General features: G+C 65.6%; 2 protein-coding genes across 2 annotated transcripts; one reads left to right on the forward strand and one right to left on the reverse strand.

Moving 5' to 3' along the window:
• Nucleotides 1–477: 477 nt before the first annotated feature.
• Nucleotides 478–10,339, reverse strand: NCAPH2 (non-SMC condensin II complex subunit H2; the record flags this gene model as incomplete). The annotated part of the gene is made up of 21 exons (XM_080358255.1): nt 478–615; nt 695–844; nt 920–1,021; nt 1,141–1,193; nt 1,365–1,436; nt 1,580–1,661; nt 1,776–1,846; nt 2,595–2,648; nt 2,792–2,846; nt 3,321–3,541; nt 4,123–4,189; nt 4,353–4,415; nt 4,536–4,645; nt 4,899–4,982; nt 5,157–5,296; nt 5,678–5,757; nt 5,957–6,028; nt 7,154–7,229; nt 9,470–9,525; nt 9,966–10,067; nt 10,232–10,339. 21 exons carry the CDS (start codon nt 10,337–10,339, stop codon nt 478–480), a joined length of 1,956 nt encoding a protein of 651 aa, XP_080214381.1.
• A 1,143-nt stretch (nt 10,340–11,482) lies between these two features.
• Nucleotides 11,483–21,929, forward strand: LMF2 (lipase maturation factor 2). Its single transcript, XM_080359048.1, has 14 exons — nt 11,483–11,611; nt 13,127–13,380; nt 15,379–15,407; nt 15,619–15,815; nt 15,991–16,169; nt 16,288–16,426; nt 16,880–17,014; nt 17,120–17,225; nt 17,816–17,912; nt 18,015–18,197; nt 19,123–19,291; nt 19,594–19,705; nt 19,920–20,028; nt 21,069–21,929. The coding sequence occupies exons 1-14, from the start codon at nt 11,515–11,517 to the stop codon at nt 21,405–21,407; spliced, it is 2,145 nt and encodes a 714-aa protein (XP_080215174.1). The 5' UTR covers nt 11,483–11,514; the 3' UTR covers nt 21,408–21,929.
• The last annotated feature ends 74 nt before the right edge of the window (nt 21,930–22,003 follow it).

Here is a 22,003-nt window from a genome sequence, read left to right on the forward strand (position 1 = left end):
CCATCCCCCAGGTACAGAGGGACCCCCACCACCCCCCAAGACCGTCCCAGGGGGAAGGTGGCACTGGGGAAGTGGGCACAGGGACCCCTGTCGCCCCCCACACTCCGTGCTGCCCCCTAGGACTGTCCTAGGGGGGAAAAGAGGGGCTCCCACAGCCCCTCAGGACTATCCCACAAGGAGTGAGGTTCTGGGTAGGGGGTGGAGTGACCCCCCCCCAGCCCCCAGGATTCTCCCAGGTGAGGGTGACCCCCAACAGGTGGGCAGAGGGACCCCCACCACCCCCCATGACCATCCTGTGCTAAGGGAGAGGCCTCTGCCCCCCCCACCTGCCCTTCAGGGACCCCCAGGGCTGTCCCCGTGAGGACGGGGGTGCCAGCCCCGAAGAAAGAGCTTTTCCCTCCCTGAGCCCCCAGGACAGCAGAGCTGGGGCCAAGCCGGGGTTTATTGCCAAGGGGGGGCTGTGTATGGGGGTCCGTCTCAGGGGCCAGCCAGGGGGGGCTGCAGGGCGTGGAATCGGTCGTGGGGCTGTGGGGGCGCGAGGAGCCGCAGCCGCATCGTGTCCACCGCCTGCTCCAGCCCCAGCTCCTGCGCCAGCTCCACCACCCTGTCGTTGGCCTGGGGGGACAGGGAGGGGACAGCAGTGAGGGGGGGCCCCGCAGAGCCCAGGGGAGCCCCCCGTGCCCCCCACACTCACCAGCTGCAGCGCGGCCAACATGTAGCGGCACACTTCGAAGGGGGGCTGCCCCGCCACCAGCGCGGCGAAGGGGTGCCACAGCCCCGGCGCGCCGCAGCCCTCCGCCAGCGCCTGCCCGTAGCCGTGGATGTCGAAGGACGCTCGTTCCTCCTGCGGGGACAGTGGGGTCAGTGCGGGAAGGGGGCTGTGACCCCCCCCGGCCCCCCCTCGCCCCCCCGGCCCTGCCTGCTCCTGCAGCAGCGGCTCCATCTGCTCCTCCCAGCGCCGCACACGCTGCGACAGCTCCGTCTCCTGTGCGAACTGCTGCGAGCTGGCGATGAACAGCTCCTGGCAGGGGGAAATAGGGGGGAGGGCAGCGGGGACACCCCCACACTCCTGCTGCCCCTCCAGGGCTGGAGACCCCACTGCCCACCCCTGGCCCTGTGACCCCCACTGCGGGCACCTACCACGTTCCTGCGAACCAGGTCGGCGTAGCACAGCGAGCCCGGCTTGGGGGGGTCTGCGGGGGGCAGAGTGTCACCAGCAGTGACACAGCACAGCCACCCCTCTGCTGAGCGGGGACAGCCCCAGGGGTGGGCAGAGTGGGGGGTTTGGGATGGGGGGTGCAGCCCTGCCGCCTTGCTAGGGCTTGTGCCGAGGGGGGCACATGCCCAGCCCCTCCAGTACTCACCCAGGGCCACGTCCCCGTCCCCCAGCTCCTCTGGGCCCTCGGCCAGGATGTCCTCATGCTCCAGGAAGTCATCTGCTGGGAGGGGACACCCCCTCAGTGTCCCCCGGGGAACACCAGCCCCATCTCTGTAAGGGCACCGGTGCCACAGGGGAGGCAGGACGAGACCCACAGCTCGGGGAGGGGGGGGGGACGGGGAGACCCAGGTGCCCACATACCTGCCCCATCCTCGCTGTCACCCCCCAGCTCTTCCTCCAGTGGCTCCAGCTCCTCCTCACACGGTGGTGGCCACAGGGGCCTCTGGCAGAGAACACCCCCAAAATCCCCCTGAGCCCCCAAAAGGGGCTCCACACCCCATGGGGTGGGGGGGTCCCAGTGAGCCCAGCTTGCCCTCCTAGGGCCGTGCCCACTCACCTCGTGGCGCTGCAGCTTCCTCTGTGCCGCCACCCGCTGCTTCAGCTGCTTCCAGTACAGCAGCTCCAGGTCTGCAAGAGATGGGCTGATGGGGGGCCCTCTGCTCCCCGGGCTGGTCTCAGCCCCTCCAGCCCACCCCCAGCACATCGAGGCTGTCAGGTGCCCTCCCACACGCCCCTCGCCCAGGTTTGGAGCTACGGGACAGCATGGAGGCCTCTGTGGCCCCCCCTGTGGGGGAAGCAGCCCCATGTCCCCCCAACCCATGTCCCCTGAGACTGAAACTCATAGAACCATTTTGGCTGGAAAAGCCCCTCAAGCTCATGGAGTCCAACCATAACCCACTCTGTCCCTGCTCCGTGTCCTGAGAACCTCATGTCCGTCTGTCCAGCCCTCCAGGGCTGGTGACTCCAGCACTGCCCTGGGCAGCCTGTTCCAATGCCCCACAGCCCTTTGGGGAAGAAATTGTTCCCACATCCAACCTCAACCTCCCCTGGCGCAACTTGAGGCCGTTTCCTCTGCTCCTGGCGCTTGTTCCTGGGGAGCAGAGCCCGACCCCCCTGGCTCCAAGCTCCTTTCAGGCAGTTCAGAGATCAGAAGGTCTCCCCTCAGCTCCTGTTCTCCAGCTGAACCCCCAGGTCCCTCAGCCGCTCCATCACGTTGTGCTCCAGCCCCTCACCAGCTCCGCTCCCTTCTCTCCACTCGCTCCCCGTACCTCACCCTTGCCCCCCAGTGCTTGGCCCACTGCCCAGAGCCCCCCACAGGAGCCACAGGCCGGAGGAATCTGTCACCTCCCCACCAGCCTCTGCCACCTCCCCTCACCTGCAAACGTCGGCCCTTTGCTCTTGGGTTTCCGGCTGCCGGCACCGTCGGTGTCTGGGGGAATCGGAGAGAATTAAAGTCACAACGGCGGACACCAGGAGCACACCTGGGGACACTACGGGAACAGCAGCATGCGGGGCCTGGTAGCAGCCACAGCCGCCCATTGATAGCACAGCCACCGCATCTGCTGCCCTCACAGCAAGCCATGAGCCCGTTGTCACCTCCAGAGCCACCTCCCTCCCCAGAGGCATCCTGGCCCATGCAGGACAGTCACCAACAGCCCCAGCGCAGCAGCTCCTGAGTGTGATGCAGCCCAGCCCCCCGGGAGCAGCACAGCCCGTCTAGGGGACAGTGAGGGGCACAGCCCCAGTTTGGTGGGGGGGACGGTGAGGGTCACAGCGGAGCGTGGCCCCCTCTGTGGTATGGGGACACCTGCCTGGACTTCTCCCCCCTTCATAGCACAGCTTCACGGCTGCTGTTACTTGACACTCCTCGTGCTCTCACTTTAGCCCCGTCCTGCCAAGGTGGGGAGCCCTGGCCCCTTGGTTCTATCTCAGATAACTTGCTCCTTCCTCCTCCTCAGGACTTGGGCCAAGGCCAGGTGAGGAGATCCCAAATTAAAGGTGACCCACGTCTCATTCAGTGAAGGGAACAGAGTCACTGGGGGAGCTCTGGTAGGACTGAGACCACAGCTGATACACCGGCTGCCGCGGGACACTAAGCCACTGGGGAACCGGATCCCCCTGGGTGCGTTTTGGGGCAGCCCTTCCCAGAGAGAGCGGTCCCCCCGTGAGCCTGCCCAGAGCCGCTGGGATCAACACCCTGGCTGCAACACTCACAGGAGGCAGAGAACCACTTCATGAAGTCCTGGAGCTTCCTCGGGCCCTTCCTCTTCCTCTTGCCACCCACCACATCGTCCAGGCCATGTGGCACCAGGAAGGGCCTCCCTGTGCACACAGAGATAGATCAGAGAACCGTTTGGGTTGGCAAAAAGCCCTCAAGCTTATAGAGTCCAACCGTTCACCCACCCCATCCCTGCCCCATGTCCTGAGAACCTCATGTCCGTCTGTCCAGCCCTCCAGGGCTGGTGACTCCAGCACTGCCCTGGGCAGCCTGTTCCAATGCCCCACAGCCCTTTGGGGAAGAAATTGTTCCCACATCCAACCTCAACCTCCCCTGGTGCAACTTGAGGCCGTTTCCTCTGCTCCTGGCGCTTGTTCCTGGGGAGCAGACAGGAGTGGCCCTGCCTGGCACCAGGCGCACAGGGCACGGGTACCGCAGGGACAGTCCTGTGTCACAGCTCTAATCAGAGCTCAGGCCCCCGCACCGAGGGTCTGGCCAGGACAGCTCACCCCCCCCGGCCTCTCTGCGCCCCGTGGGGCTGGGACAGACCCGCCATGGCTCTGGGGACACTGCGGGACAAGTGGCTGTGAAATGGAGCCTCACCCCCCTGTGCAGCCAGGCCCGGCCTGGCCAGGGTGAACTGAATCTAGGGAGCAGCCCCCCCTCCCCACCTCCCCCAAAATACCTTTCCTGAAGGGCTTGTCCTCGGAGTCACCAAAGGGGTCGAGGCTTTGCCACGGATCCAGCAGCTCCTACAGCAGAGCAAGCACGGGTGAGACCCACAGAGCTCCCACTGACACCCCAGGGGTCACCCCCACAATGGCACCAGCGTGGGGGGCAGGCAGGGATGTCCTGAGGTGTCCAAGCGTGTCCCACACAGCCTCAGAGAGGCTCCCCCCGCCCCTGGGCTCCCACCTTGATGTGGGCGTTGGGGTCCTCCACGGGCGCTCGCGCTCGCTCCCGTGCCCGGGTCACGTACTGCAGACAGGGAACAAGGTGGTGAGCTCCTGGTGGCACCAGCAGTGACACGCGGGGCTCAGGGGGTCTCGGGGAGGGGGCTTGGGGGCAGCATGCCCCCAGCACCCTGCTCACATCCACCTTCTGCGCCTCCACATGCTCCTCAGCAAGTGGAGCCATTTCCATGTCGTCCTCCAGGGCCCCGGGCACGTCGTCCCCGCTGCCGAAGTCACCGTCCAGTCCTGCGGCACCTGGCAGGGGAACCAAACTCTGTAAAAGCCTCTGAGATCCCCCAGTTCCCACGCCAGGGTGGTCCCTGTGTCGTGGCCAAGGCACCAGCTGAACTTGCTGGGAGGACCCGACTGCCTGATGGTGACACGGCAGGAGCATCCCACGCAGGATGGACACACACAGCCCATAAGGACAGACAAACAGGCACGAAAGACAGGCAGGCAAGACAAGCGGCCAGACCTCTCCCCAGCCCACCGATTGCGCACAGCTCACCTTCATCTTCAGAGAAGTTCAGTGCCCGGACGGGGTCCCCGCTGATGCTCCCAGGCTCACTGCCGGGGACACAGCGCTGTGCTCCTGGGGGGGCGACAGAGGCGGGAGGGTCAGTGGCCGCTCCAGCAGGCAGGTCCCCTCAGTAGCCCCTGCCACCAGCGCAGACACCGAGCAGCCTCAGCACTGTCCCCATGGAGAGCGGAGCCCCCCGGGTGCCCCCCAGCCCCACGGTGGTGCCCACCCCGATCCCCCCTGTACCTGTGGCTCCACGGGGATCCCCGGGGCACAGGTGGGCGGGGGGCAGCCCCGACAGCTCCAGCAGGCAGGTGCCGGTGGCGTGGGGGGTGCAGGCGTTCATCCGGAAATCCCGCCGGCTGGCCAGGAGCTCCCTGGTGCGGCTGCGGGGGGACACACCCGTCAGGGCACCCCCAGAGCAGGCGCTGCTCTGTGCATCTGGGAGGGAACTGCTGAGTGTCCCCAAAGGCAGAACCCCTGCTCTGGGGGTATCAACCCCACCCTCCCGCTGGCCCTGCTCAGCTTCTCTGGCCCAGTACAATCCCAGATTTCCCAGCACGGCCCCAGCTCATCCCTCCCTGGGACCCCTCCCCATGGGCAGCTCCCAGCAGGACCCGCACACACACAGGATTATCCTTCTGGCCACCCAGTTTGAACTGGAAAGGCGCTGCTTCCTGCACTGGGGAACTGGGAGAGCCCGACCCCATTACAGTAACCAGAGGGGGGACCAGTTAAAGCTGCAGGAGTGGCCAAGGAGAACTCACCTGAACAGCGGGTTGTCCTTCTTCTCCACATCTTCTGGGGGCACCAGGGACATGGGGGTCAAGGGGACAATGTTCACGGACTGCGGGGGGACAGGACAGGGCAGGAGGGTGTTCACCCTTTGGGGAAGCGCCCAGCACAGCACAACACAGCAGTGCCTGGGAACCACTGTCCCCACAGGGCCTGGCTGGGAGAGCAGGTGGCCCCGGCCCCCTGTGGGATCCATGGGGGAGACCCCAGCACAGGCTGGGACAGAGCAGAGGGAGAACAGTGTCACTTACGCTGGGCTGATGGTCCTTCCTCATGTCCGTGCTGGCCTGGCTGCTGTCCCTGATGTCATCCAGCGAGAGGAACTGCTGAGACACCCCCCCAGCTGTCACCTTCGGTCTGAGGGACCCCACCCAGGGCGGAGGGGACAGACACAGGCTGCTCCCACAGCTGCACAACGCGGGCAGGACAGAGACAGCAGCGGTGAGCAGGGCTGCGGCTGCAGAGCCACTAGAGTGGGACAGGAGTGGGGAAGGGATGGAGGTGACACTCCCCATCCCGGGGGACAGTCATCGAATCACAGACTGGTTGTGTTGAAGGGACCTTCCCAGCCCCCTAGTCCCCCTGCCATGAGCAGGGACATCTGCACCAGCTCAGGGTGCTCAGACCCCGTCCAGCCTGGCCTGGGATGTCTCCAGGGATGGTTCAGCCACCACCTCTCTGGGAACCTGGGCCAGGCCCTCACCACCCTCAGGGCAACAATTCCTCCTCATGTCCGGCCTGAATCTTCCTCCTTTAGTTTCAAACCATCACCCCATCACATCAGGCCCTGCTCAAAAGCCTGTCCCCATCTTTCTTCTCGGCCCCTTTTCAGTCCGGAAAGGCCGCACTAAGGTCTCCTGGAGCTCCTGTTCTCCAGCTGAACAGCCCAGCTCTCTCACCTGTCCCCAGCAGAGCTGTTCCAGCCTCGGGTCATTGCTGGGGCTGCTCTGGCCCCTCTCCAGCAGCTCCGTGTGTGTCCTGTGCTGAGGACCCAGAGCTGGACCAGCACTGCAGAGGGGTCTCAGCAGAGCGGGGCAGAGGGGCAGGATCCCCCAAACCTGCTGCCCATGTTGCTGGTGATACAGCCCAAGAGACAGCCCAGGGCCAGGACTGAGAGAACAGCAAAGCCCCGGGTGGATGGGGGGGTCCCTGTCACTACACAGGCATGGCTCATCCCGGGGGCTGCGGGTTGGCTGGTCTCGTGACACAAAACTTGCGGAAAGCTCCCACTGTGCCCAGGGACGGATGCAGGGAGACGTGGGGTGAAGGTCCCTTGTGAGGGATGAGCAGGTCAGCACAGGCAGGAGGCAGCACCCACAGCACTTAATCAGAGCAGGGGGGATCGCTGGGCGCTCCCCGCTATGCGCAGCCCTCCCCGTACCCCCGCAGCCAAACCCAGCTCTGCTGCACACGCCACACCCTACGCTGTGGCACAGACACCCCCTCACCTCCTGCTGCTGCTCCCCAAAGGTCGCGTCAGCATCGGTGCCATCCGGCCGCAGGGAGGTGGGCAGCTTCTCCCGCCTGCACCGGGGGAAAAACACATGGTCAGGGGCTGCCTGGGGCGGCTGCAGGTTCCCCCCACCCCGCTGCAGCATCTCCGAGCAGGAGCATCCCGTGCTGCGACAGACAGCATGGAGAGGTGACAATATGACCAGCTGTGAGCTGCTGTGGCAGTTGTACACCCCCCTCTCCTTCCATGGGGCAGCTAATGGCTCTTTTGTGGGACCCCGAGGCATTGGACAGGGTCATCAGCTGAGGAGGAGCAGCCCAGAGAAGCCAGAAGCTTCTGGAATGCCCACAGCCAGATCTAATCAGACTATAGAACGGGGCTCCTGCCAAAGATTCCCCTTGCATGGTCTTCTCGGAGCAGCGTGTCTGTGCTGCAGCCCTGCCCTCAGGCGGGAACACCGTCTAAGGGAACTCCCGGGGATGGGGAGCACCTCACCTCCTCGTTGGGGTGAGCGATAATCTAAGTCCTTGCTGATCAGGCAAGCGCAGTCCTTGCCGAACCAGGCTAGTGTTTATTTCCTATAAGTATCCGCGGCAGAGGGCTCTGGTTTTGTTTCTTGTGAGAGCGTGCATGCACACTGTGGATCCCCATTGTTCTTATTTGCTGCACCCCAATAAACTCCTCAACTGGTATCCGAACCTTTATCTTATGTTATCAGAGTGCTAATTAATTGTATAAACCCTGTTTTGGTCGGTTCATTGCCTGTACTTTTCCGGCCAGAATAAAGTACGTTTCGCCACCTAAAACTGACTTTGGGGTCCCTCCGTGACACCGGCAGTGCCACCAGCATGAGCCACCGTGCTCAGGGTGCTCCTGGGAGGGCAGGGGGCTGCGGGGAATTGGGGATCCAGACTGTGTGACAAGCACCCTCATGAACAAACGTGCCTGGCGACGCTCAGGAGCTCCAGCACAGAAGGAAATGTATCACTGCAGTCCCACAGCACGGAAATAATCGAGGATTTTCAGAAATTCCCGCAGCAGCATCATGTTGCTGCAGCCCCAGCAGAGCCTCTTGCAGTTTCCTCCACGTCGACCCTCCCTAAATAACCGGCAGGATTTCCTACAAGCAGAGCTCATGGCCGGGCTAAGCAGGGACAGGACAGGCCCTTCAGGAAGCTCATTTGCATGGCTGGAGGCACAAAAACCGCATTTGTCCCCAAATCCCACTTCTGAGAGTGGAGGGGAGGGTCCCACTGGCCGACCCCTCCCCAGTGAGGAGCATGTTCAGAGAGAAGAGCAGCAGCAGAGCCCGGCTCTCAGCACACAGGGAACAATAAACCACGGGCCGCTGTGCCCCCCAGGACGGGTTCCTTCTGCTGAGGGTGACTCTGTGGGATGCCGGGGGCTGCCCTCGCCAGACACCACAGCAAAGGGCTGCGGCAGGAAAACCGCAGGGTGAGCATCGCCCTGGCCCCTGGGCTGGAATCAGCCCCACCAGGGCCCTTTCCTGCAGCCAAAGTCCTTCTCCTTGGAGAAAGGCTGATGGGGCTGGAGACCAACATCACAATAGGTGTGTTTGGGTTTTTCAAAGTGACACTTGCCCAGGTCAGCAGCAGCAGCAGCAAAACTCAGCGCAGGGTCCTGGACCTTCCCCTGAGCTCCCTCATCACAGAATCATTTGGGTTGGAAAAGCCCCTCCAGATCACCGAGTCCAACCATAACCCACCCTGTCCCTGCCCCACGTCCTGAGAACCTCATGTCCGTCTGTCCAGCCCTCCAGGGCTGGTGACTCCAGCACTGCCCTGGGCAGCCTGTTCCAATGCCCCACAGCCCTTTGGGGAAGAAATTGTTCCCACATCCAACCTCAACCTCCCCTGGCGCAACTTGAGGCCGTTTCCTCTGCTCCTGGCGCTTGTTCCTGGGGAGCAGAGCCCGACCCTCCTGGCTCCAAGCTCCTTTCAGGCAGTTCAGAGCTCAGAAGGTCTCCCCTCAGCTCCTGTTCTCCAGCTGAACCCCCAGGTCCCTCAGCCGCTCCACCACACTTGTGCTCCAGCCCCTCACCAGCTCCGTTCCCTTCTCTCCACTCGCTCCAGCACCTCACTGCAGGGGGGCTCAGTTCCACTCCAGAGGACAAGGCTCAGCTCACGCCCTGGGGCAGGAGCTGCCCAGCCTGGGCAGGGCAGAGCAGGGAAGGGCTCAGGCCCGATCTCAGCACAGAGGGTGAGGGCAGCGCGGCAGAGCAGCGCATGGCGGGGCAGGCGGGGCGCAAGCGGCAGCCTTGGGCCCCCCCAGTGGGGGCAGCTTCACTCACTTCTTGTTGGAGAAGAGGTCAAGCACCTGGTAGACCAGCAAGTAGAGATGTTCCACCTGCAAAACAGCAACAGAGCCTCAGAGAGGGAAAAGCAGCTCCCAGAACCGCTGCTCCGGCTGCTGCCGGGGTGACGCCCGCCCTCCCCTCGTCCCCAGCAGCTGGAGGGCAGCTTCCTGACAACCTCATTGTTCTTTTTGGTGTTTAAGCCACTCTGAGACCAGATTTTGGAAAGCAGGGTTTGTACTCCACCCTCTAGGGGTTTTTGTATTCTAGAGGCTTTGTGTCCCACCCTCTAGAGAAGAAAGTACTGCCTAGCAAAATTCTTGCACCTTTTCAGGCTCCCAGCCCCAACGTGTATAAAGGGCCTGAATTTAGGAATTATAAAATCACATCCTTTTCTTTCCATTAGTCACTGTTACGTCCAGGTCTTCGGCACCCCCAGAGCAGCCCCTGCAGAGCTCAGCCTCGGGGAACAAGACCTGAGCAGCCCTCTCACCTTCCTGCTGTAGACGCAGGCGGAGCCCTGGATCAGCATTGCCGCTTCGGTGAAGTTCATGGTGGTTTTGCCATTGTCAAAGGAAATGCAGACGTGTTCCAGCTGCCAAAGGTGCGGGGGAGGGAAAGTGAAACGCTGATCCACAGGATGGGTTGGGGGGCAGCACAGGGAGGAGGATGCGCTGGGGGTGCAGGCAGAACCCTGCACAGACATGGCCCACAGGTGTCACCCCAACATCCCCAGCATGGGGCACAGGACCCCCTCACCTCCTCCAGGTACTCCCCGAGCTGCGTGGCCACGTCCACCTCCCAGTTCCTGGTGAGGTCGCGGATGGGCTGCAGCAGGTGCTGGAAGCGCGACTCCACGTCTGCCATGGCGGCTGCTCCCGGGGCCGGGAAACGGGGTTAAACCACCTGTTTCAGGTCGGGTGATCCTGTGGGAGGCGGCTGAGGGGCACAGGTCACCTGGAGCCAGGCGCAGCTGACATCTTGTGACAGCCGGGTGGTGCAGGGGCCAGCTGCATCGCAACGGGAACGCAAAGCTTCAATAAACGTAGAATCACAGAATAATTTTGGTTGGAAAATACCCTCAAGGTCGTGGAGTCCAACCATAACGCACCCTGTCCCTGCCCCGTGTCCTGAGAACCTCATGTCCGTCTGTCCAGCCCTCCAGGGCTGGTGACTCCAGCACTGCCCTGGGCAGCCTGTTCCAATGCCCCACAGCTCTTTGGGGAAGAAATTGTTCCCACATCCAACCTCAACCTCCCCTGGCGCAACTTGAGGCCGTTTCCTCTGCTCCTGGCGCTTGTTCCTGGGGAGCAGAGCCCGACCCCCCTGGCTCCAAGCTCCTTTCAGGCAGGTCAGAGATCAGAAGGTCTCCCCTCAGCTCCTGTTCTCCAGCTGAACCCCCAGGTCCCTCAGCCGCTCCATCACATTGTGCTCCAGCCCCTCACCAGCTCCGTTCCCTTCTCTCCACTCGCTCCAGCACCTCAAGCCCTTTCTTGGCGTGAGGGGCCCAGAGCTGCCTCAGCATTGGCGGTTCGGCCTCCCCGGGTCCCAGCGCAGGGCGGTCCGTGCCCCGGGTCCCAGGGCAGGGCGGTCAGTGCCCCGGGCAGCCGCAGAGCGATCGTGTCTCTCAGCCTCACAGAAACGCAGAACCCGCGGAGCAGCCCCGGAGAACCCGCAACCGGGAAACCAACAACGCCTTTCAACACCTGACACGGCAACCGGCAGCAAAGCCCCCGACAGCCGGGCTGTTCCGGCACTAACCCCGGCACTAACCCCGGCACTAACCCCGGCACTAACCCCGGCACTAACCCCGGCACTAACCCCGGCACTAACCCCGGCACTAACCCGCAGTCCGGACCGCACTCACCAACCCCGCCTCAGGGCCCGCTCCCCGCCGCCATTTCGTGCTTCCCGCCCGCCGTGACGCGCGGGGCGGGGCCCTGCGTGCTGACGTATGACGCCCCGTGCGTGCTGACGTGTGACGCGCTGTGCGTGCTGACGCCGCGCGGCGGGCGCGGGGCCGGGCAGCCGGCGGTGCCGCCATGGGGGAGCCGCCGCGCCGGCCGCGCTCGCTGTTCCTGGCCGGGCTGGCCGCCGCATACCTGGCCGCCTTCGCCTCGCTCTACGTGCAGATCCCCGGTACGGCGCGGGGGGCGCGGGCGGGGAGCGGGGTTCGCCTGACCCCGTGCTGCGGGGGGCTGCAGGGCGGGTGGGCCCCGCCGCGACACCGCGACAGGCCACGGAGCCCCGCGGCGGCAGCGGGGCCGGAGGCGCTCGGGGCGGGGATGGGGCCGGCCCGGAGCCGCCGCGCCCCTCCGGAGCCGCGGGCCCCTGTCTCTGTGCCCGGGGTGCGGGGCTGGCCCGCCTGCGGCCCCCCGGGGGCTCCGCATCGTGTTCCCCCGGCCCGCGGCACCGGCTCGTCCTGTGCCCCTGGTCTGCAGCTTCGGGGGGCCGAGCTGAACCACGGGCCCCCTCCGTGGGGAGAGGGTCCGCTGTCCTCTCCACACCCCGGGGTGTCTAGGGATACAGGATGAGGAAGGGGACATGGGGACACAGGAATGGGGAGGGGGACAGGAGGGTGGGATGAGGAATATGGGGAGGGGGACATGGGGATGGAGTGAGGAATATGGGGACACAAGAATGGGGATGGAGTGAGAAACATGGGGACACAGGAATGGGGAGGGGGACAGGGTGAGGAACATGGGGACACAGGAATGGGGAGGGGGACAGGGTGAGGAACATGGGGACACAGGAATGGGGAGGGGCACAGGGTGAGGAACATGGGGACACAGGAATGGGGAGGGGGACAGGAGGTTGGGATGAGGAATATGGGGAGGGGGACAGGGTGAGGAACATGGGGACACAGGAGTGGGGAGGAGGACAGGAGGGTGAGATGAGGAATATGGGGAGGGGGCCAGGGTGAGGAACATGGGGACACAGGAGTGGGGAGGGGGACATGAGGATGGAGCGAGGAATAGGGGGACAGGGGGCTGGGGTACGGAATATGGGGACATGGGGAGGGGGACAGGGGAGTGGGGTGAGGAATATGTAGACAGGAATGGGGAGGGGGGAAACAGGATGAGGGTTTGGGCATGGGGATGGGGTGAGGAATATGGGGACATAGGAAAGGGGAGGGGGACATGGAGATAGGGCGAGGAATATGTGGACAGGGATGGGGGTCCAAGATGGGGAGGGGGACATGGGGACATAGGAATGGGGAGGGGGGATATGGGGATGGAGTGAGGATTCTGGGAACAGGGATGGGGGCACAGGATGAGGAGGGGGATGGGGTGAGCAATATGTGGACAGGAATGGGGACACAAGAACGGGGAGGGGGATAGGGGCTGCGCCAGCCCCTTACACCCCCTGCCTGCACAAACCTCCCCTGCCCACAGCAGGCAGGGCGTCCCTGTCCCTTCCACGTGGCCAGGCTGGCTCTGGCAACCACCGGGCTCTTCCCATTGCTGCTGCCTTCCCAGTTTAATGAGTAAACCGGGGGGTGCTGGAGCCCCCCTGACAGCCCCTGGGCGAGCCGGGGGCTGCCGCAGAGACTTTGTCTCTGTCTCTGCGGCAGCCCCCGGCTCGCCCAGGGGCTGTCAGGGGGGCTCCGAGTTTTGGGTCGGCTTTGTCCCCACTATCACCATTCCTTTGCAGGGCTCTACGGCAGGGATGGCATCCTGCCCGCCCGCAAGGTGCTGCGCCTGAGCGGGAAGGGGCTGTGGGAGCAGTTTCGGGATGTGCCCACCGTGCTGTGGCTGGGGCCCCGCCTGGGGCTGGACACGGAGCAGGGGATGGAGCTGCTGTGCGTGCTGGGAGCGCTCGGCTCCCTCGGCGCGCTGCTGTTCGAGGCGCTGCGGGACAGCCTGCTCTTCGCCCTGCTCTGGCTGCTCTACCTCTCGCTCTACCAGGTAGGGATTACGGTGCCCTGGGGGGGCTGGTGGGTGACGTTCTTGTGTTAGTGTTGTGCTGGCATGCTCAGCTCTCCTCATGGAGCAGGGGAAGGTGCTGGCAGCTCCCTGGTGGGGACAACTCCATGCTTGTCCTGGTTCTTATTAATGGGGATCAATATGGAAAGGGGCAGTGTCAGGAGGATGGAGCCAGGCTCTGCTGGTGACAACCAGGGACAGGACAAGGGGCAATGGGTGCAAACTGCAACACAGGAGGTTCCACTTGAATATGAGAAGCAACTTGTTGGGGTGAGGGTGGCAGAGCCTGGCCCAGGCTGCCCAGGGGGGTTGTGGAGTCTCCTTCTGTGCAGACATTCCAACCCGCCTGGACACCTTCCTGTGTAACCTCATCTGGGTGTTCCTGCTCCATGGAGGGATTGCACTGGGTGAGCTTTCCAGGTCCCTTCAACCCCTGACATCCTGAGGTTCTGTTCTCTGTGCCTTCCCTGGGATAAAACCCTCCTGGACTGGCCTGCGCGGCTGATTCCTGCACTGCTGTGGGGGCAGCTCTGTCCCCTGCCCACTTGTGGCCTCCCCAGGCCCTCTGCCCATGTCCCATGAGAGCTCTGTTGCCCCCCCGCTGCAAATCCGCCCTCCTGAGCCGTCTGTGCTCGCTGTCGGGGCCGCGGCTTCAGGCAGAGGAGCCCCGGTGAGTCAGAGTGCGCTGGCGCACTGAGAGGAGGGTGTCGCGCTGAAACCAGGGGAAGTAAAGAGAGAAGAAAACACTTGTGCTCTAAAATCCCCTCTGGCTGGCGGCTCTTGCCCCGGGAGGTGCGATCCTGCCCTGCTGGACGGCAGCACCGGCAGCCCCCGCCGCACCGGCAGCCCCCGCCGCACCGGCAGCCCCCGCCGCACCGGCAGCCCCCGCCGCACCGGCAGCCCCCGCCGCACCGGCAGCCCCCGCCGCACCGGCAGCCCCCGCCGCACCGGCAGCCCCCGCCGCTCCCTCCCGCTGGTGCGCAGGCGGTGCCGGGGGCTGCAGAGTGAGGTGGCAGCCCTGGGAATGGGTTCCCCCAGCCTGGGGGGCTGCCTGGTAGCACTATTGCCCTGTACCCTCTGCCGTGCCCCCCAGGAGCTCTGCTGAGCAGCTGCCCCTGCGCGGGAGCCCTGCCCAGCCCCGCCGAGCTGTGAGGCCTGTGTTTTGGGGCAGGGAAGGAGCTGGGGCTCCACAGGAACCCGCTGCCTCGGCAGGGAGAGGAGGCAGCGCCCGTGGGGGGCCCTGGGTGACTCCTGCCCACGGGGACAGCCTGATGTGGCTGCGGTGCCGAGGGTGCGCGGCTCTGCCTCCTCCCGACCTCCCTCTCCTCGCTCCCTTTTACGGTGATGCTGGAGGAAGGTCCCTCCTTCTCCTCCTCCTCTTTGCCCTCCCACGGGCTGGCTCTGCGGCTCTGGCCTCAGAGGGCTCTGCAGCCACCTCCAGCCCCTCTGCCCTCTCTCAGCACGGTGGCTGTGGGGAAGGGGCCTGGGGGACCCCATTTGCATGTGGCATAGAGGTACCAGAGGGAGTTCAAAGCAGAGACCGGAGCTGGTGAGAGACTGGAGCACAAGTGTGATGGAGCGGCTGAGGGACCTGGGGGTTCAGCTGGAGAACAGGAGCTGAGGGGAGACCTTCTGATCTCTGACCTGCCTGAAAGGAGCTTGGAGCCAGGGGGGTCGGGCTCTGCTCCCCAGGAACAAGCGCCAGGAGCAGAGGAAACGGCCTCAAGTTGCGCCAGGGGAGGTTGAGGTTGGATGTGGGAACAATTTCTTCCCCAAAGGGCTGTGGGGCATTGGAACAGGCTGCCCAGGGCAGTGCTGGAGTCACCAGCCCTGGAGGGCTGGACAGACGGACATGAGGTTCTCAGGACGTGGGGCAGGGACAGGCTGGGTTATGGTTGGACTCTGTGATCTGGAGGGGCTTTTCCAACCCAAACGACTCTGTGATGTGATGATTCTCATGCTCTGCTCCTCTCTCCACAGGTGGGGCAGGTTTTCCTCTACTTCCAGTGGTAAGTCAGCCCCACTGTGGCCCTTCCAGGGGGGCTCCTGGGTGGGGGCTCTGTGCAGGGGGACCCTCAGGCAGCAGTGACGGGCAGGGGTGACAGCAGCCACCCCCCCGCCAGCTCGGGCACTCGGTACCGGCACAGGTAGGGTGGGAGCTGCTGCCCCAGGGGTCTGTGGCCCCGGGGTGGCAGTGGGGACAGCGGTGTTCCCCCGCAGGGACAGCCTGCTGCTGGAGGCGGGGTTCCTGGCGGTGCTGGTGGCCCCCCTGCGCCTGCTGCGGGGGGGCTCGGCAGCCTGGCGTCCCCACGACGGTGTCACCTTCTGGCTGGTGCGCTGGCTGCTGTTCCGGCTGATGTTTGCCTCGGGGGTGGTGAAGCTGACCAGCCGCTGCCCCACATGGTGGGGGCTCACAGGTGAGGGGCGTCACGGGCTTTGGGGCACCCCACAGGCAGTGGGAGGGGGACACGTTGCCCTGGGGGTTTTCCCATGCCCATGGGCAGCTGCTGGCACCTCTGGTGTCCCGCACGGCTCTGTGCTGGCTCTGCCTGCTCTGAGCCCCGTGCCCCTTTCTGCTGCCCTGACCCCCAGCTCTCACCTACCACTACGAGACGCAGTGCATTCCCACGCCGGGCGCCTGGTTCGCCCACCAGCTGCCCGTCTGGTTCCAGAAGTTCAGCGTGGTGGCCACCTACGTCATCGAGATCGCCGTGCCCGTGCTCTTCTTCGCGCCTGCGCGCCGCCTGCGCCTCTTCGCCTTCTACTGCCAGGTGCGGGGGCAGAGCCGCCACCCCTGTCCCACGCCAGCAGTCGTGGGGCTCACCTGGGCGAGGGGACAGGAGCCCCCCAGCACTGTGCCCCCCCAGCACTGCCTCCGCTCCCCCCCAGGTGCTGCTGCAGCTCCTCATCATCCTCACGGGTAACTACAACTTCTTCAATGCACTCACCATCATCCTGGCCTTCTCACTGCTGGACGAGGAGCACGTGGGGCGCTGGCTGGGCCGCACCAGGAGGAGACACAGCAGCGGTGAGGCCCCCCCGCACCCCGCTTCGTGGGGATGGGGTCCTCTTTGTGGTGTCCCCAGGGCTAGGAGGGGACAGGTCACTGTCACTGACCGCCCAGTCTGGGTGTGACAGCGAGAGGGACCATTCTGGCTGTACCCCTAGCCACGTTGCCAGCCCCTGGGGGGTGTCTGTGCCTCGGAGCGGGGAGGATTACTGCCCCATAGAGGGATCTGTGCCCCTGGAGGGGATATCTGTACTCCTGGCGAGGGTTGTCTGTGCCCCTGGGGGGGTCTTTGCCCCTGGGGTGCTTGACCCAGAGCACAGCAGCGTGTTTGCTCCTGGTGTAGGGGTGTCCCCACCGCTGCCCCCTCCCTGCCCGCATTCTCAGGGTGTAGTTGCACCCCCTGGCAAGAGTGGGTCGGGCTCACTGGGCCCTCCGCAGCGCCCAAGCATTGAGCAGCCCCCTTGTGCACAGCCTGGCCCCCCAGCCTGCGCTCTCTGCTCTCCACCCTGCTCGAGCTCAGCGCCTACGGGCTCCTGCTCTACGGGAGCATCCGCTGCTTCGGCCTGGAGATCAACTGGGAGAAGAGGCTGCTGGACTCCAAAGTAGGTGCGTCACGGGGGCTGATGGCCCCTTGCCCCCCCCGGCCCAGCACCTGGGCCCCCTGTACCCCTGGGGCTCCTCTCTGACCCCGTGGGGTTTCCTCTGCTCCAGCCTTCACCTACCACGAATTCACAACGTGGCTGCGGACGGTGACGCTGCCGCTGGTGGGACTGGGCTTCCTCTCGCTGTCCTGGGAGATCCTGCTGGCCATGTACAGGTGGGGATGGGACACGGGGCCTCACAGCTGGGCGGGAGGGGGCTGAGGGACCTGGGGGTTCAGCTGGAGAACAGGAGCTGAGGGGAGACCTTCTGAGCTCTGAACTGCCTGAAAGGAGCTTGGAGCCAGGGAGGTCGGGCTCTGCTCCCCAGGAACAAGCGCCAGGAGCAGAGGAAACGGCCTCAAGTTGCGCCAGGGGAGGTTGAGGTTGGATGTGGGAACAATTTCTTCCCCAAAGGGCTGTGGGGCATTGGAACAGGCTGCCCAGGGCAGTGCTGGAGTCACCAGCCCTGGAGGGCTGGACAGACGGACATGAGGTTCTCAGGACATGGGGCAGGGACAGAGTGGGTTATGGTTGGACTCGGTGATCTGGAGGGGCTTTTCCAACCAACATGGTTCTGTGATTCGTGCTGCAGGGGTGCTGGGTGGCTGGATCCTGGGACTGGGGGTGCTGGATGAGTTGGGGGGGATTCTCTGTGGTGTTGCCATGGGGCTGAGCCCTCTGCCCCAGCAGCTTTGAACCCCGCAGTTGGCGGCTGGAGCCCCAGCTCGGGGGCTGCGCAGCTCTGAGCCCTTTCCCCCCCCCACAGGTGTGCCTGCGTCCGCGGATGCTTCTGGAAGCTGTGGGCTGCGCTGCAGTGGGCCGTGTTCGCCACAGCCACCCTGGGGATGTTCGCAATCAGCTTGGTGAGCGGCTGGGGGTGCCTGAGGGGCAGTGGAGCAGCGTTGTGTTTGTCTTGGGACACTCAGCCCCCCCAGCCATGACAAAGTCACTCTCTGCCCCCCCAGGTGCCGTTCACCTACATTGACTACGAGTCCAACGGCAAGCTGTGGCCCGGCATCCACCAGATGTTCAACGCGGTCGAGCGGTTCCAGGTGGTGAATTCCTACGGGCTGTTCCGCAGGATGACGGGCGTGGGGGGGCGGCCCGAGGTGGTGCTGGAGGGCAGCTACGACCGGCAGAGCTGGACCGTGAGTCTGTGTTCGGGGGATCGCAGGGTCGTTTGGGTTACCCAGCCCTGTCCCTGCCCCGTGTCCTGAGAACCTCATGTCCGTCTGTCCAGCCCTCCAGGGCTGGTGACTCCAGCACTGCCCTGGGCAGCCTGTTCCAATGCCCCACAGCCCTTTGGGGAAGAAATTGTTCCCACATCCAACCTCAACCTCCCCTGGCGCAACTTGAGGCCGTTTCCTCTGCTCCTGGCGCTTGTTCCTGGGGAGCAGAGCCCGACCCCCCTGGCTCCAAGCTCCTTTCAGGCAGGTCAGAGATCAGAAGGTCTCCCCTCAGCTCCTGTTCTCCAGCTGAACCCCCAGGTCCCTCAGCCGCTCCATCACATTGTGCTCCAGCCCCTCACCAGCTCCGTTCCCTTCTCTCCACTCGCTCCAGCACCTCAAGCCCTTTCTTGGCGTGAGGGGCCCAGAGCTGCCCCAGCATTGGCGGTTTGGCCTCCCCAGGTCCCAGCACAGGGACGGTCGCTGCCCTGGGCCTGCTGGCCACACTGTTCCTGATACCAGCCAGGGTGCTGGTGGCCTCTTGGCCACCTGGGCACACGCTGGCTCACGTTCAGCCGCTGGCACCAACACCCCCAGGGCCTTTTCTTTTCCAGCCGCTCTTCCCTGGCTGCAGCGTCCATGGGGTTGTTGTGACCCAGCCAGGCTCAGTGCCAGGTCCTGCTCTCAGGTCAAGTTCAACAATCACGTTTGGTGCCAAAGGGCTGAACCGTGACTGGGAACAGGCAGTGGAGCCAGACGTCCCCGTCCCGCTGGCTCTGTCCCCTCTGGGGCACGCGGCTGTCCCCCGGGGACTTTGTCCCGCTGGCAGGAGCTGGTAACCCAGGTGGGGGGAGGCAGGTCTGGGGGTGCTGGCTGCCCCCCCAGCGCCCTCTGCTCCCCCTCGCAGGAGATCGAGTTCATGTACAAGCCGGGGAACGTCAGCAGGCCCCCCCCCGTGGTGATCCCTCACCAGCCGCGCCTGGACTGGCAGATGTGGTTCGCGGCGCTGGGCCCCCACACCAGCAGCCCCTGGTTCACCAGCTTCGTGCACCGGCTGCTGCAGGGCCAGCGTGATGGTGAGTGGGGGCAGCTCCTTCCCTTGGGGGCTGGGGGTCCTGGGCTCCAGCCCTACAGCAGTTTGTTGTGTCCCTAAAGTGGTTTGGGGTGTCCCTGTGGCAGTTTGGAGTGTCCCCACAGTACTTTGGGGTGTCCCTGCAGTGGGTTGGGGTCTCCTCGCAGGAGCTTGGGGTGTCCCCGCAGTGGTTTGGGCTGTCTCTGCAGTGGGTTGGCATGTCCCCGCGGCAGTTTGGGGTGTCCCCGCGGCAGTTTGGGGTGTCCCTGCGGCATGCGGCGCAGGGTGACGTTATGTCTCTGGCAGTGATCCGCCTGGTGCAGGTGGACGAGTCCCTGTACCCCTTCAGCGCCCGGCCCCCCCTCTTCATCCGCGCCCGCCTCTACAAGTACTGGTTCACCGGCAGCGCCGAGGGCAGGTGAGCAGGTTTGGGCCGGGGGTGCCAGCACCTGCCCCCCCACCAGCCCCTCTGCTCCCTGAGCTGCTGTGACACTCATCAACCTGCAGACTCATGGGGTGGGGGCTGGATTTGGGAGCTGCTTCTCAGCAGCCCATCAGGGGCTGGGGGGGCGGCGGGGGCGCTGTCCCGCTCCCGGAGGCGCAGGGTTTGTCACTGAGCCCCCGTCCCGCAGCCCGGGCCCGGCGCAGTGGTGGCGGCGGCAACACGTCCAGGAGTTCTTCCCCGCCGTGTCCCTGGGGGACCCCGCGCTGGAGAGTCTGCTCAGCCAGCACGGCCTGAAGGTAGGGCGCTGCGCGGAGGCAGCCCTGGCCCCCCTGCCCCTGTGCCACGGCCAGGCCTGACCCCTGCCAAGGGGCAGCCCTGGCACCCCACACCCCTGTGCCATGCCATGCTGCTGTGCTCCCAGCCATGGGGCAGCCCTGACACCCCACACCCCTGTGCCATGCCATGCTGCTGTGCTCCCAGCCGTGGGGCAGCCCTGGCACCCCACACCCCTGTGCCATGCCATGCTGCTGTGCTCCCAGCCGTGGGGCAGCCCTGGCACCCCACACCCCTGTGCCATGCCATGCTGCTGTGCTCCCAGCCATGGGGCAGCCCTGACACCCCACACCCCTGTGCCATGGCCATGCTCTTGTGCTCCCAGCCATGGGGCAGCCCTGACCCCCCTGTGCCACCCCGACGCCCTCCTTGTGCCACGGCCACCCCAGTCTCTCACCCGTGCAGCAACCCTGACCCCCCCCATGCTGCGGCCCCACTGTGCTCCCCCCCACAGGGCAGCCATGACCCCCCGCTCCTGTCACGGCCATGGGGCAGCTGTGCCCCCCCATGCCACGCTCCCGGCTGTGGGGCAGCCCCCCTCGTGCCATGGCCTCACCATGCTCCCAGACAGGATGTGGCCCTGACCCCCCTGTGCCACACTCTGGGCCATGGGGCAGCCCTGACCCCCCGCTTCCATGCCATGGGCCGTGGGGCAGCCCTGACCCCCCTGTGCCACACTCTGGGCCATGGGGCAGCCCTGACCCCCCGCTTCCATGCCATGGGCCGTGGGGCAGCCCTGACCCCCCTGTGCCACACTCTGGGCCATGGGGCAGCCCTGACCCCCTCCTTCCATGCCGTGGGCCATGGGGCAGCCCTGACCCGCCCCCCATACCACGCTGTGAGCCATGGGGCAGCCCTGACCCGCCCCCCATACCACACTGTGGGCCGTGGGGCAGCCCTCACCCCCCCCCCATACCACGCTGTGAGCCATGGGGCAGCCCTGACCCGCCCCCCATACCACACTGTGGGCCATGGGGCAGCCCTGACCCCCCCCCTCCCCCAGGACAAGCCGCCGCTGTCGCGCCCGGCCGACGCCATCCTGCCCCGGCTGCTGCGGTCCCTGCGCCAGCTCAGCCAGCCCTGCTCCGGCCCCATCCTGCTCTGGTCCCTCTACCTGGTGGCCGCCACCGCCTGTGTCCTGCGCGCCCTGCGCCGCCGGCCCCGCGGGGGCTCGCCCCCCGCCCGCCACAAAGGGCCCCGCCGGGGGGAGCCTGCGGACCGGGGGGGCAGCGAGAAGAACGGGCAGGTGCGGAGGAAGGAGGAGGAGAAGGGCGACGGCCGCGCCCGGGGGGGCACCGATGGGCACAGCGACGGCCCCCGCGGGTCCAAGAAGAAGAAGTAGCGCCTGGAGCTGGCCCAGCCCCGTCTTCCCCCCACGGACTGACAGCCTTGCCTGCGGCCCCCTCCTGCCCCTCCCCTTGCCAGGGGGGTCATGGCTGGGGGGCGGCAGCTCTTCCCCAGCTGCCTGCCCGGGACGAGCTCCTGCCCGCCCCCGTGCCCGTGCCTTCCTGCACCGCGCAGGCAGCAGCGCCAGCAGGGCCTTCTGCCCCCCTCCCGGCTCCCCCAGGGCTGTGCCGGGCTGGGGGGCTCTGTGCTTGAGGGGGATGATGCTCTGTGCCAGGGGGTGCTGCTGCACTGGGGGGGCTGCACCGCGCTCTGCATGGGCAGCCCCCTGCTCCCCTGCCTGGGGCAGTTTGGGCGCTGCCCCGCAGTCCCGGGGGGGCTCTGGCGCTGCCCCCAGCCCTGGGTGGGGGGCTCTGGCGCTGCCCCCAGCCCGGGGGGCTCTGCTGTCCCGCGCTCCCCCCGCTCGGCACTGAGCACAGAGCTTTCCTATAATTTTCTAAATAAAGCCTTTGACATTCCAGCCCCCCGGCTCACTCTGAAGGGGGGGTGTCCTGCCCTGGCCCTTGACCCCCCAGGAGAGGTGACGGGGACATT

The sequence above is a fragment of the Nesoenas mayeri genome, assembly GCF_963082525.1.
Source record: "Nesoenas mayeri genome assembly, chromosome: 1".
NCBI classification, from domain to species: Eukaryota; Metazoa; Chordata; class Aves; order Columbiformes; family Columbidae; genus Nesoenas; species Nesoenas mayeri.